The sequence below is a fragment of the Puma concolor genome, chromosome E2, assembly GCF_028749965.1.
Source record: "Puma concolor isolate L17-30 chromosome E2, mPumCon1.1.hap2, whole genome shotgun sequence".
NCBI lineage: Eukaryota > Metazoa > Chordata > Mammalia > Carnivora > Felidae > Puma > Puma concolor.
The window spans coordinates 19211007-19222348 of NC_141681.1; the positions used below are offsets into that span (position 1 = coordinate 19211007).

General features: G+C 56.7%; 3 protein-coding genes across 4 annotated transcripts; all 3 read left to right on the forward strand.

Annotated features, from left to right (window-relative positions):
* The first annotated feature begins 139 nt into the window (after positions 1 to 139).
* Positions 140 to 3409, forward strand: LCAT (lecithin-cholesterol acyltransferase). 2 transcript variants are annotated; one of them, XM_086689142.1, is made up of 6 exons: positions 140 to 372; positions 1044 to 1209; positions 1289 to 1404; positions 1496 to 1591; positions 1673 to 1897; positions 2814 to 3409. In XM_086689142.1, exons 1-6 carry the CDS (start codon positions 219 to 221, stop codon positions 3386 to 3388), a joined length of 1332 nt encoding a protein of 443 aa, XP_086545268.1. In that variant the 5' UTR covers positions 140 to 218; the 3' UTR covers positions 3389 to 3409. The 2 variants fall into 2 exon arrangements, with proteins under 2 accessions (XP_086545268.1, XP_025776280.1); XM_025920495.2 differs by having other exon boundaries at positions 1053 to 1209.
* Positions 3410 to 4793: 1384 nt separating this feature from the next.
* Positions 4794 to 9040, forward strand: PSMB10 (proteasome 20S subunit beta 10). Its single transcript, XM_025920674.2, has 8 exons — positions 4794 to 4974; positions 5182 to 5269; positions 5358 to 5455; positions 5547 to 5687; positions 5962 to 6077; positions 6187 to 6245; positions 6909 to 7060; positions 7187 to 9040. Exons 1-8 carry the CDS (start codon positions 4919 to 4921, stop codon positions 7296 to 7298), a joined length of 822 nt encoding a protein of 273 aa, XP_025776459.1. The 5' UTR covers positions 4794 to 4918; the 3' UTR covers positions 7299 to 9040.
* Positions 9041 to 9169: 129 nt separating this feature from the next.
* CTRL (chymotrypsin like) lies at positions 9170 to 11231 on the forward strand. The gene is made up of 7 exons (XM_025920665.2): positions 9170 to 9292; positions 9892 to 9995; positions 10087 to 10166; positions 10279 to 10360; positions 10528 to 10708; positions 10795 to 10928; positions 11016 to 11231. The coding sequence occupies exons 1-7, from the start codon at positions 9241 to 9243 to the stop codon at positions 11175 to 11177; spliced, it is 795 nt and encodes a 264-aa protein (XP_025776450.1). The 5' UTR covers positions 9170 to 9240; the 3' UTR covers positions 11178 to 11231.
* The last annotated feature ends 111 nt before the right edge of the window (positions 11232 to 11342 follow it).

Consider the following 11342-nt stretch of genomic DNA (forward strand, 5'->3'; position numbering starts at 1 on the left):
TACTGCCCCGTCTCTGTTTCCCCTAGCACCAAGGGAAGAAGGCGGAACTGAAACCAGGCCCAGAGCTGGCTCCCTGAGGCTATGTCCCTTTCCGGCAATGTCTGGCCACCCCCATTGGCTGGGCTGTCCCTCCCACTGGCCTTAGGGCCCCTCCCATCCCCACTCCAGATAAGGCCAGCCCGGGACTGCTTCACTGGGCAGTAGGCACTAGGGCTGGAATGGGGCCGTCGGGCTCCCCATGGCAATGGGGGCTCCTGCTGCTGGGGCTGCTGCTCCCCTCTGCCACCCCCTTCTGGCTTTTCAATGTGCTCTTCCCCCCGCATACCACGCCCAAGGCTGAGCTCAGTAACCACACACGGCCCGTCATCCTCGGTAAGCCCCCACAGGCCCCTGATGCACCAGGCCAGACCTCAGGGAGCTTGGACCCCAGCCCCTGGTAGCAGACCCTGCCATGGCCCTTCTGCCCCTGCATTAGCCCTGATACCTGCCTCAGTGTTTGAGGGTCCAAAGGCTTGTCCTGCAGAGAAATCCACCCCTTCCCCCACCACCTGTTCCTGTCTCTGAGCTGATTTCCCTAGGGGGGTGGAGTTGGGGGCGGGTATGCCTGAGGGCTTAGCCAGGGCGTTACAAACTGTGGTCAGCTGCAGCCACTCAGCCCCCACCCCAGCAAGGACAAGGTGCCCGGCCCTTGGAAAACAGGTCTCCAGCCCCCATTCTCCCATACTTATTTGTTTTCACCTTGGACTTTGGCATTAATGGAGAGCCAAGCTAGGTGTTTTCCTTATGGGGACATGGGTCAGTGGCCTTGGCCCCTGCACCTCCCCTGCCTGAGGGGAACCAGGGCTTTGGGCTGCCGGGGGTGGGGGGTGGGGGTGGGGGGGGGGAATGGGGTGGGGGGGTGGGAATGGGGTGGGGGGGGATGTTATCAGAAAGGATCACATCCTTAGTTCCTGGGGGTTGAGGGCATGGGAGATGAAGGGGTGGAGCTGGGGGGACAGGCAGAAGGGCGGGGAGGAATGCAAGGAATTCAGAATGAAGGCTAGTGCCCACAGTGCCTGGCTGCCTGGGGAATCAACTGGAAGCCAAGCTGGATAAACCAGATGTGGTGAACTGGATGTGCTACCGCAAGACAGAGGACTTCTTCACCATCTGGCTGGATCTCAATATGTTCCTACCCCTTGGAGTGGACTGCTGGATAGATAACACCAGGTGTGTGCCACCCCCTCTGCCCCAGCCCCCACACTCTGCCCCTTGGCTACTGGGCTGCTGAATGTCCCACTGCCCTCAGGGTTGTCTACAACCGCAGCTCTGGGCGCGTGTCCAATGCCCCTGGTGTACAGATCCGTGTCCCTGGCTTTGGGAAGACCTACTCTGTTGAGTACCTGGACAACAACAAGCTGGCAGGTGTGTTTACTGGGGAAAGGGCAGGGCTCCAGCTGTGGTCAGCCCACAGGAGCCATGACCAGAGCCTCCAATGCTGCTGCCTCCCCTACAGGTTACATGCACACACTAGTGCAGAATCTGGTCAACAACGGGTATGTGCGCGATGAGACAGTGAGGGCCGCCCCCTACGACTGGCGGCTGGAGCCGAGTGAGTGTCTCTGAAGGCTTGGGGCAGGGCAGATGGGCCTTGACCCCATCCGTTGCCCTGACCCCATCCACCCTACTTCAGGCCAGCAGGAGGAATACTACCGGAAACTTGCTGGGCTGGTGGAGGAGATGCATGCTGCCTATGGAAAGCCTGTCTTCCTCATTGGTCATAGCCTTGGTTGCCTACACTTGCTCTATTTCTTGCTGCGCCAGCCCCAGGCCTGGAAGGACCGCTTCATTGATGGATTCATCTCTCTTGGGGCTCCTTGGGGGGGCTCCATCAAGCCCATGCTGGTCTTGGCTTCAGGTGAGGCCTTGGACCACCTGTGTCAATGAGGGGGTTGGAGTGAGGGGGATGAAGCTGACCATGGGCCTGCCCTCACTCCTGCTTCTGCTCACCATGTCAGGCTAAGTGTGTAATTTACCACCCCTGAGGCATGGCCCTTGTCACTGGCCCCCTAGCCTAGACATTAGAGTAGCTCCTGCCAGAAGTCTGGGTGATTTGGTGCTTCAGTGACAAAAGGAGAGTAAACAGAAAGGAAGTGAACCCCAACAATCTGACTCATGGACCTAGGTCTGTTTCTTGTGGTTTCAGGTCCTGCCCACTCAGCTTTCAGCTGCCTCTGCTTCCAGGAGCCCATTTTCCCAGGGATCTGTCTATTAAGGACAGATCTGCCAAAGCCAGGGCCAGACCCTAGAAACCCTTATGCTCTTCTCTGAGAAGTGGCATAGCTATCACTTGTTGAGCACACACTGTAGGCAGGGTATAGCCATACTCAGTTTGCCCCCTAGTAGCTCACAGTCTGCTGAGGGAAACACTCATCAGACTACATCAGTAAGTGCCAAACACAGACAGTCTAATATCATCCTTCCCAGAAGGGAGCTCTGACCCCTGTGCAGCGCAGGCCACAGGGGCCAATTAGCTGAGGGAGAACCACCAGCACCATCCTCCCACATTCACACATGTACACCCGTCCTCAGGAGGCCCCTCCTTCCCTGGCCTCCTCCTCAGGCTCTACAGCTGTGCCCCACAGACATGCCATCAGGGCTTCTCATTTAAAAAGCACACATTGAACACCTACTGCTCAGAGGCCTGCTCAGAGGCTCAATTTGGATTGGGTAGGGACAAGATTTAGCATCCAGCTGAACTTGGGTTGGGGGCAAGTTGTGGGCCCAAGGGACCCAGACCTGGCTCCCTGACCCACCTTGCTTCGTGTTCACAGGTGACAACCAGGGCATCCCGATCGTGTCCAGCATCAAGCTGAGAGAGGAACAGCGCATAACAACGACCTCCCCTTGGATGTTTCCTTCCAGAGAGGTATGGCCTGAAGACCATGTGTTCATTTCCACGCCCAGCTTCAACTACACAGGCCGTGACTTCCAGCGCTTCTTTGCAGACTTGCACTTTGAGGAAGGCTGGTACATGTGGCTACAGTCACGTGACCTACTGGCAGGCCTCCCAGCACCTGGAGTGGAAGTATACTGTCTGTATGGCGTGGGCCTGCCCACACCCAACACCTACATCTTTGACCACGGCTTCCCCTACACAGACCCCGTGGGGGTACTCTATGAGGACGGTGACGACACTGTGGCCACACGCAGCACTGAGCTCTGTGCCCGCTGGCAGAGCCGCCAGCCACAGCCTGTGCATCTGCTGCCTCTGCATGGGACACAGCACCTCAACATGGTCTTCAGCAACCAGACGTTGGAGCACATCAATGCCATCCTGCTGGGTGCCTACCGACGTCGTACCCCTGCACCCCCAGCTGCCAGCCCAGGGCCCCGACCCCCTGAATAAAGACCCTCTTTTGCTCTTTAAGTTTTGACGTGTGTTGTGGGTTGCAGAGGAGGCAGTGGCATCCAGGCACCAGTATCCACCAAGCAATAGCCATAGGCCTGGTGCTTTGTGGAGCATAAGGGCAAGATGGGCTTTGATGAAGCCTGAGATTGAACTGAGCACCAGGATGATAGCTTCCCACTCTTCCGGTTGAGCTGTTTATGTAGCACATAGCCTGCCTTGTGCCTGCCTCTGCTCTGGGGGTGGGCGACTGGAGATAATTGCACACATAGCTGTGGGATGGAGGCACGTGGAGCTAAGGGTACAAGGCAGGGAAGATGTGAGCTGTCCCACCCACTCCCCCAAGGGAAGGCAGAACCCACCTGTGGACATGGACTTGTGAGTGCTAAGCCTGTGACAGAAGCACAAGAGTTTAGAATCTGAGGGAGATCCAGTCGCTAATCAGATCATTCTTCTAATGAAAGATTAATTATTGGAGCTAAGTGGTCTGAGAGAAAAGTTTAGGGAGCACCAAGGGGCAGAATCTTGTTTGTGGGTCAGGGAAAGCTTCCCAGAGGAAGTGATGGCTATTCTGAGATCAGATGGGATGAGAAGGGTAATGTGGGCCACTGAAAAGACTTGAGTTTGAGCCTAAGGGCAATATGCAGTTGCTGAAGGGGTTAACTAGGGAAAGAGTGTAACCAGATTTCCAATCTAGAAAGAGTCCCTTCTCTGAAAAGTAAAGGGGAGCCTGGGGGTGGTGGGTAGGGGCAGAAACTTGGGGAAGGCAGGGAGGACAGTGCAGTACCCAGGAGAGAGAGGATGCTAGCTGAGGCTAAAGCGGTAGGAGAAAGATGTGGATAAATAAAGGGTAATTTGGGATGTGAAATAAGGCTTGTCCATGGGTAGAGCCCAGCATGCTTCCGGGCCACTAGATGGGCAGCCCCACGGCACCTGTTCTGTTAGATAGAAGACACCATCTGAGACAGGGAAGCTGGAAGGATCAGTGTCACCATGATGGAGGACTGAGCTTTGGGGTTTCAAGTTTCAGGGAGGAGGCAAAGGCAACAAAAGAGAGGAGCTGAGAGAAAGTGGATGCTGAAGGACAAAAGGCAGCCATGCCTGATAATGTTGGGAGGGCAGTAACAGAAGCCTGGCCAATATGACAGCCATAGGGCTGAGGGACTTGAGGTTAGAGTTGGGGTCAGGACAGGCAAAGCTTGGGGCTCAGGCTGGAAGAGGCAGAAGCTGCTGAACAACGGTCAGAGGGAGGGATCTGTCCCTCTGTTAAGACGGAGGACTAGGGAGCATGATGGAGAGCCAAGCAAGGAAACCTCCCCTTTGCCAAGCTGCTTAGGACCAGAAGTAAAGGAGAAGATGCACAAAGGTGACAGCCAGGCTCTGAGGAAAGGTGAAAGCGAAAGCAGGAAGAGTCAGACGCCAAGGGGGGTGTGGGGAAGACGCTGACAGAGGACCAAGGCTTTGGTCTTTCTCACTCTGGGCTGGTCCCACATCGACCCCCAACCCCTGGACCAGCCTGCCCACCTCAAGATGCTGAAGCCAGCGCTAGAGCCCCGAGGGGGCTTCTCTTTCGAGAACTGCCAGAGGTATGTGGGGGTGAGCTGGCTCTGCAGCTTCTACTCCCAGAAGCCCCAGGACCTTTATTTCTGGAGGGGGCAAAGGGACGGCAACATGTGTTGGGCGACTTGTATTCCCAAGCTCACCCTGAGAAGTGAGGGAGGCTGGGACAGAGTTGGAGGATGTGATGGAGTCCCAGAAGAGCCTCAACCTGGGCCTTAACACTCTGTTTCCAGAAACTTATCCTTAGAACGCGTCCTCCCGGGGTTTCGGAGCCCTCAAGCACACAAGACTGGTACCACCATCGCGGGCCTTGTGTTCCGAGTGAGCAGGGAGTTGGGACTGGGGTGTTTAGAGGGGCTGCTGGGGGGATCCGACAAACACTGAGCTAGAGGCCCCTCCCCCTCCCCAGGACGGAGTCCTCCTGGGCGCGGATACGCGGGCCACCAGAGATTCCATAGTGATGGACAAAAGCTGTAAGAAGATCCACTTCATCGCCCCCAAAATCTAGTGAGAAATCCCCGACCCCGTTCCCCCACGCATCCCCGACACAGCACATCCATCTCAGCCCCGCCCACACCGACCCTCCCTTCGTTCTCAGCTGCTGTGGGGCTGGAGTAGCCGCGGACGCCGAGATGACCACGCGAATGGCGGCGTCCAACATGGAGCTACACGCCCTGTCCACGGGCCGCGAGCCCCGTGTGGCCACGGTTACGCGCGTTCTGCGCCAAACGCTCTTCCGGTGCTGGGCGGGGCTAAGATGACCCTGGGGAAGGGCTGTTGCAGGGAGGGTGGGGCTGAGAGGAAGTGGGACGGGATGAAAGGCGGGACTGCGAAAGCCCCGGAGACCGGAAAAGGCAGGCCTAAGTGGAGTTGGGCAACAGGAAGGAGCAATGTTGGTCAAGGGACGCCAAACAACAGAAAAGAATGGGGGAGGGGTGGGTTCGGGGCGGTGCCACGGAGGGGCGGGACCTGAAGCCGGGTGCTTGCGGCTCACCACGCCCATTCTGCGAAAGGTACCGGGGCTACGTGGGCGCGTCGCTGATAGTGGGCGGAGTAGACCTGACCGGACCGCAACTCTACAGCGTGCACCCCCACGGCTCCTACAGCCGTCTGCCCTTCACAGCCCTGGGTGAACACTTCCGCCCCTTCCCCACGAATCCCGCCCCTGCGACCCTGGCCTCACCTTCATCCGGCAATGGGATGGCAGGGACTTACCTCACATGCCCTCCTGCCTGCAGGTTCGGGCCAGGACGCAGCCCTGGCGGTACTGGAGGATCGGTTCCAGCCCAACATGGGGGTGAGCAACACCTGTCGCCCACTACGCGTTCATTGATGGGAAGTGCACGTTGGAGCTGGGATAACACAGAGATATCCTGACCTAGTCTAGAGGTCAGGAAAGGCTTCTTGGAGGAGGTGACGACTGAGTCAAGACTGAGGGGCCAGTGGAGTTAGAGTGAAGAAGTGCTATTCCAGCAGACCACCGTTAGTGCCAAAGTTTGTACTCCTGGAGAAGTCAAAGCTCAGAGAGGACCGTTTGAAGCTCAAGGAGGAGGGAACAGCAAGTGGGGTCTGGATTTTGTTTGGGGTGGGATGGAAGTGGGTGACATGTGTTGCTTCAGAGGTGCCTAAGGACCAGAAGGGAAAACGCAGTGAACCAGTAGATTGGGGATCAAGACCATATTGGTTGGGTGGACAGCCCTGGAAGCAGAACCACAAGTGTAAGTGACTCAAAGAGGTTTATGAAGATGGGGGGCAATAGGAACACAGGGTCTTCTGAGAGAGGGAGGCAGAGACCAGGGCAGGGGAGCTTGGGCTGGAGATGGGAGTAGGGAAAGAGAGGGGTTTGGGTATGAGCAAATGGTAAATAGTCTGGGCTTCGAGACGAACAAAACCTCTAGGCTGTAGCCTGAAGGTGATACCAAAAGGGTCCATCAGGCATCACACACATGTATCATCACAGCTGGAGGCCGCGCAGGAGCTGCTAGTGGAAGCCATCACTGCAGGGATCCTAGGTGACCTGGGCTCTGGGGGCAGTGTGGATGCATGTGTGATAATGGGGACTGGCGCCAAGCTTCTGCGAACATTGAGCTCACCCACAAGGCCCTTAAAAAGGTGAGAGCATGGGAGATGGGGGACCACTAGGGAGGATGGGGCAGTAGCAGGGGAGACAGGGGGTGCAAGAAACAGATGGGCCACATGATGGGCCCAAGTTGAGAGGCCATCCCTTCCCTCTCCCAGGCCTAGCCAGTACCGCTTTGCTCCTGGGACCACAGCTGTCCTGTCCCAGACAGTGAAGCCACTGACCCTGGAGCTGCTGGAAGAAACTGTGCAGGCCATGGAAGTGGAGTGAAGTAGGATGGTGCTCAGAGCTTGGAACAAGAGGGAATAAACCCAGGAAATAAAAATATATATATATATATTTAAACAGATGGCTATGTTCTTCCTGGGTGGAGGGGGAAAAGCAGCCATGAGAACTCTGTGGCCAAGTTACATCTGAAGAAGCCACTCCCTGCCAAGGTTTCAGGGCTTGGCCTAAGAGGTGACCACCCATCGCCTCAGGCATCTACTCCTCCAGTCCCCCAGGCAAGCAATGCAGCTCCAGCTGGAAAGCCCCCTCCTGACTCTCCACACTGCAGAGGCCCCCCTACCACTCTCATGCACTGCTCTTGGCCTCTGGTCCACTGGGGACTGTTGTAAAACCCAGATGGGCCACATGTGCTGCCCCTACCTAGTCTTTCCGTGGGTCATCAGTGTCCCAGGACAAAGCCCACAGCTCTCAGTCAAGGAGGCCCCCATGGACCCCACTGAGGGCTAAAGTGCTGACCGAGGAACTGCTCCCTGACTCCAAGAGTACATTTTCACAAAACACTCCTCACCCCTGCAACACTTTTACCTGTGAAACCCCTCCTGTGACCAGGCACACCTGAGGTGCTGACACCAAACAGGGCTTCTATTTGCACATGCTAGGCTGTGAACAGGGGAACTGACTCCCAACTTTGCTGGGCTGACTGGGGTCAGGGCTCATGCCGAGAGAGATGACATGACACATTTATCCAGCAAACCCACTGCTGAGTACCCACTGCGGGCCAGCCTAGGTTCTGTGCTGGCAGGAGCATCCTGCCCTCAGAACGGCTGACTGAAATGGACCTCCGGAACGGTGAGCGTCTGCCCAACCTCTGGGGAGGGTCTACTCTGGGATGGATATCCTTAGGACCCTGATTATGCTTTTCCCCCCAGTATTTTACTATGAAGATTTTAAAACACAGAGGTTGAAAGAATTGTACACCAAACACCTATACACCCACAATCAACTTTGCAATTAGTATTGTGTTATAACTGCTTGATCACATTTCTGTCCCTCCATCCCTCTGTTCAACCACTAACTCATCTTATTTGTCTGACTGATGTTTTTGAATCAGTCAGAGCCCCCACACCTCTAGGAGCCCAGCCAACTTACCCACTACAGCTTTGCACACAGGGTCGTCTTCTCTTCCTCAGTGCAGGCTCAGCCTGGAGCTCTACAACAAATGGGCTGCAGACACTAAGAGCTTGCCCACAGAAGCCCCAAGGCCTGGAGGCTGTCAGAGATTGATGGCCGTCACCCTTGTATCTGTAACCTCCATCCAAGGTCAGCCAATCACCAAGGACTCACACCTTACCCTCCTGTGTGCTAGGCCCCTCCCAGATATCATTTCATCAACAAGAATATGGGCTTCAGAGCCAGACAGATGAAGGTTTGGAACCAAATGCACCATGTGCTGGTGGGAGAGTCACCATCTCTCTGAGCAAACTGACTCCTGTTCAAGTTGGTGAGGAGTCACAGAGATGCTATCTGTTAGGATTTGTGACCTGCCAGAACCCCTGTGCTGGCCACATGGCCCTGGCCTTCCTCAGCAGGGCTGGTACAGCTGGACCTTCCCTCCACCTGTCAGGATCACCCCCGGGTGCAGAGCAGGCTTCTAAGTCTGATGCCCCTGACAGCCCTGGGAAACTTCCCTGATCCCAGCCACCAGGTGGTTACCATAAACCTAATTTCACCATAGGTCCTTGCTACCCAGTGCTCAACACTTGGGATGCGAGGTAGTTCAGGGAGCCAATCAGAGACCAGGTTTTGGAGGGTGGAAGTGAGAGCCTCACACCTGGGCTCTGATAAGTCCAGGCCTGAGTCCAGGACCTTGGCCTAGAGACCCTCCTCCTGACCAGAGCATGGCTTGCCTCAGGCCTGGGACTTTGGCCCAAGGACGAGGAGATCCATAAAACCAGGCCCAGTTCTCAACCTCACATCTGCCACAATGCTGCTGCTCAGCCTGACCCTTAGCCTGGGCCTCCTTGGCTCCTCCTGGGGTGAGTGGGCCTGGACCAGCCCTGACTGACCAGCCCTCAAGCAACCTAGCCCCCAAAGCCAGCCCAGGCTTTCTGCCCAGGGGCTCAGCTGGGCTGCCGGGAAGGGAACCAGGTGGACAGAATGGGTAAAGGAGAAAAGGATGTGCCAGGGCTGGAGGGGGGCAAGAGGTGCACAGGGGCTGGCCTCAAAATGGGACAGGAGGTAAGGCCAGAGCTAGGAGCCAGGGAGGGTTTAGGAAACTGAGAAATGAAGGTTGGACACGTAGTTCAGGGAGAAACCTCTGGCTGTGGAGGCCTGGAGCAGGTGCAAGGCTAGAGAGGAGACTATCCCAGGGGTCAGGGAGAAAAATGGCGGGTGGTGGTGAAGTTGGGGAACAATGGGGAGTAAGTTGGAGAGAGCTGTCAGAGAATGGACAGAATTGGGGGCCAGTTGGACATGGGTAATTGAGATACCTAAAAGTGCTGTGGGTGAGAAGGGGTAGTGACGAGCCCTCTGATTTGGACCTCTGGGGCAGAGCCGGGGGCACCCAGGAGGAGGTGGGGAGAGGTGGGCAGGCTGGTGTGAGAAGCAGGTCCTCACCAGTCCAATGGCAGAGCAGGCTGCGGCATTCCTGCCATCAAGCCGGTACTGAGCTTCAGCCAGAGGATTGTCAACGGGGAGAATGCAGTGCCAGGCTCCTGGCCCTGGCAGGTGTCCCTGCAGGTACATGCACCCTAGGTGTGGGGCAGGGTACCAGGTGCTTCCTGCCTAGGCATAGCCTGAGCCCACTCCCACTTCTGACTCCTGACCCCAGGATAGCAGTGGCTTCCACTTTTGCGGTGGTTCCCTCATCAGCCAATCCTGGGTGGTCACTGCTGCCCATTGCAAAGTCATGTGAGTACTCCCACTCTGCCCCCTAGCCCTCCTCTCCAACCTCCTTTCCCTGGATGCCCTTCTTTTGTTGCTCTGCTCTCCCTGCGGCTGCCCAACCCCACTCTCACTGCAGCCCTGGCCGCCACTTTGTTGTCCTGGGCGAATATGACCGATCATCCAATGCTGAGCCTTTGCAGGTTCTGTCCATCTCAAAGGTGAGTGTCTGGGCTACAGACACGGAAAGGAAGAGTGGATGGGGCAGGTGGGTGGGCTCTGGGGATGAGGAATTCAAGGCATGCCCTAGGCTAGCCCCTCAGCACCTATCAACACTGGAGGCCTGTGCCCACCCCCCATTCTACGTGGCCCCTTCCTGGTTCCACAGGCCATCACGCACCCTTTCTGGAACCCTACCACCCTAAACAATGACCTGACACTACTGAAGCTCGCCTCCCCGGCCCAGTACACAAAACGAATCACACCAGTCTGCCTGGCTTCTCCAAATGAGGCACTGCCTGCAGGCCTCACGTGTGCCACCACTGGCTGGGGACGCCTCAGCGGCGTGGGTAGGAACTTGGGCCAAAAATCTGGGTGAGAGGGCTAGGATGGGAACAAGTCATCCCGGGCCTAACCACCCCCTTCTGGCCCACAGGCAATGTGACCCCAGCACGCCTGCAGCAGGTGGCTTTGCCCCTGGTCACTGTGAGTCAGTGCAGGCAGTACTGGGGCTCACGTATCACTGACTCCATGATCTGTGCAGGCAGCTCAGGGGCCTCCTCGTGCCAGGTGAGCAACAGCACCCTGTCTTATCCTCTCACTGTCCTGTGACACCCCCTAATCGCCGAGCTGACTTCTCCCCTCTCCTTCCCTCAGGGAGACTCTGGAGGGCCTCTTGTCTGCCAGAAAGGGAACACGTGGGTGCTTATTGGCGTTGTCTCCTGGGGCACCAGCAACTGCAACGTGCACAAGCCTGCCATATACACTCGGGTTAGCAAGTTCAGCACCTGGATCAACCAGATCATAGCCTACAACTGAGACTACCACAGGCCCTCTCCCCATCTCAATCCAATAAAGACGCCATGCTCTGTCCTCTTGTGTATTCTTGTCTGTCCTTATAAGGGAAGGGAGAGGCTCCTGAGAGTCCCCTTCCCCTCCTGGGACTTTGACTTCTGGCATGGCAGGGTATCTCCTCCCCTGGTC

Coding starts and splice junctions, on each gene's coding strand:
- PSMB10 (XM_025920674.2), top strand. CDS start 4,919: ATGCTGAAGCCAGCGCTAGAGCCCCGAGGGGGCTTCTCTTTCGAGAAC. Junction 5,270..5,357: donor TCGCGGGCCTTGTGTTCCGA/GTGAGCAGGGAG, acceptor CCCCCTCCCCAG/GACGGAGTCCTCCTGGGCGC. Junction 5,688..5,961: donor CTGCGCCAAACGCTCTTCCG/GTGCTGGGCGGG, acceptor ATTCTGCGAAAG/GTACCGGGGCTACGTGGGCG.
- LCAT (XM_086689142.1), top strand. CDS start 219: ATGGGGCCGTCGGGCTCCCCATGGCAATGGGGGCTCCTGCTGCTGGGG. Junction 373..1,043: donor CACACGGCCCGTCATCCTCG/GTAAGCCCCCAC, acceptor AATGAAGGCTAG/TGCCCACAGTGCCTGGCTGC. Junction 1,592..1,672: donor CGACTGGCGGCTGGAGCCGA/GTGAGTGTCTCT, acceptor ACCCTACTTCAG/GCCAGCAGGAGGAATACTAC.
- CTRL (XM_025920665.2), top strand. CDS start 9,241: ATGCTGCTGCTCAGCCTGACCCTTAGCCTGGGCCTCCTTGGCTCCTCC. Junction 9,996..10,086: donor CCTGGCAGGTGTCCCTGCAG/GTACATGCACCC, acceptor TCCTGACCCCAG/GATAGCAGTGGCTTCCACTT. Junction 10,167..10,278: donor GCTGCCCATTGCAAAGTCAT/GTGAGTACTCCC, acceptor CTCTCACTGCAG/CCCTGGCCGCCACTTTGTTG.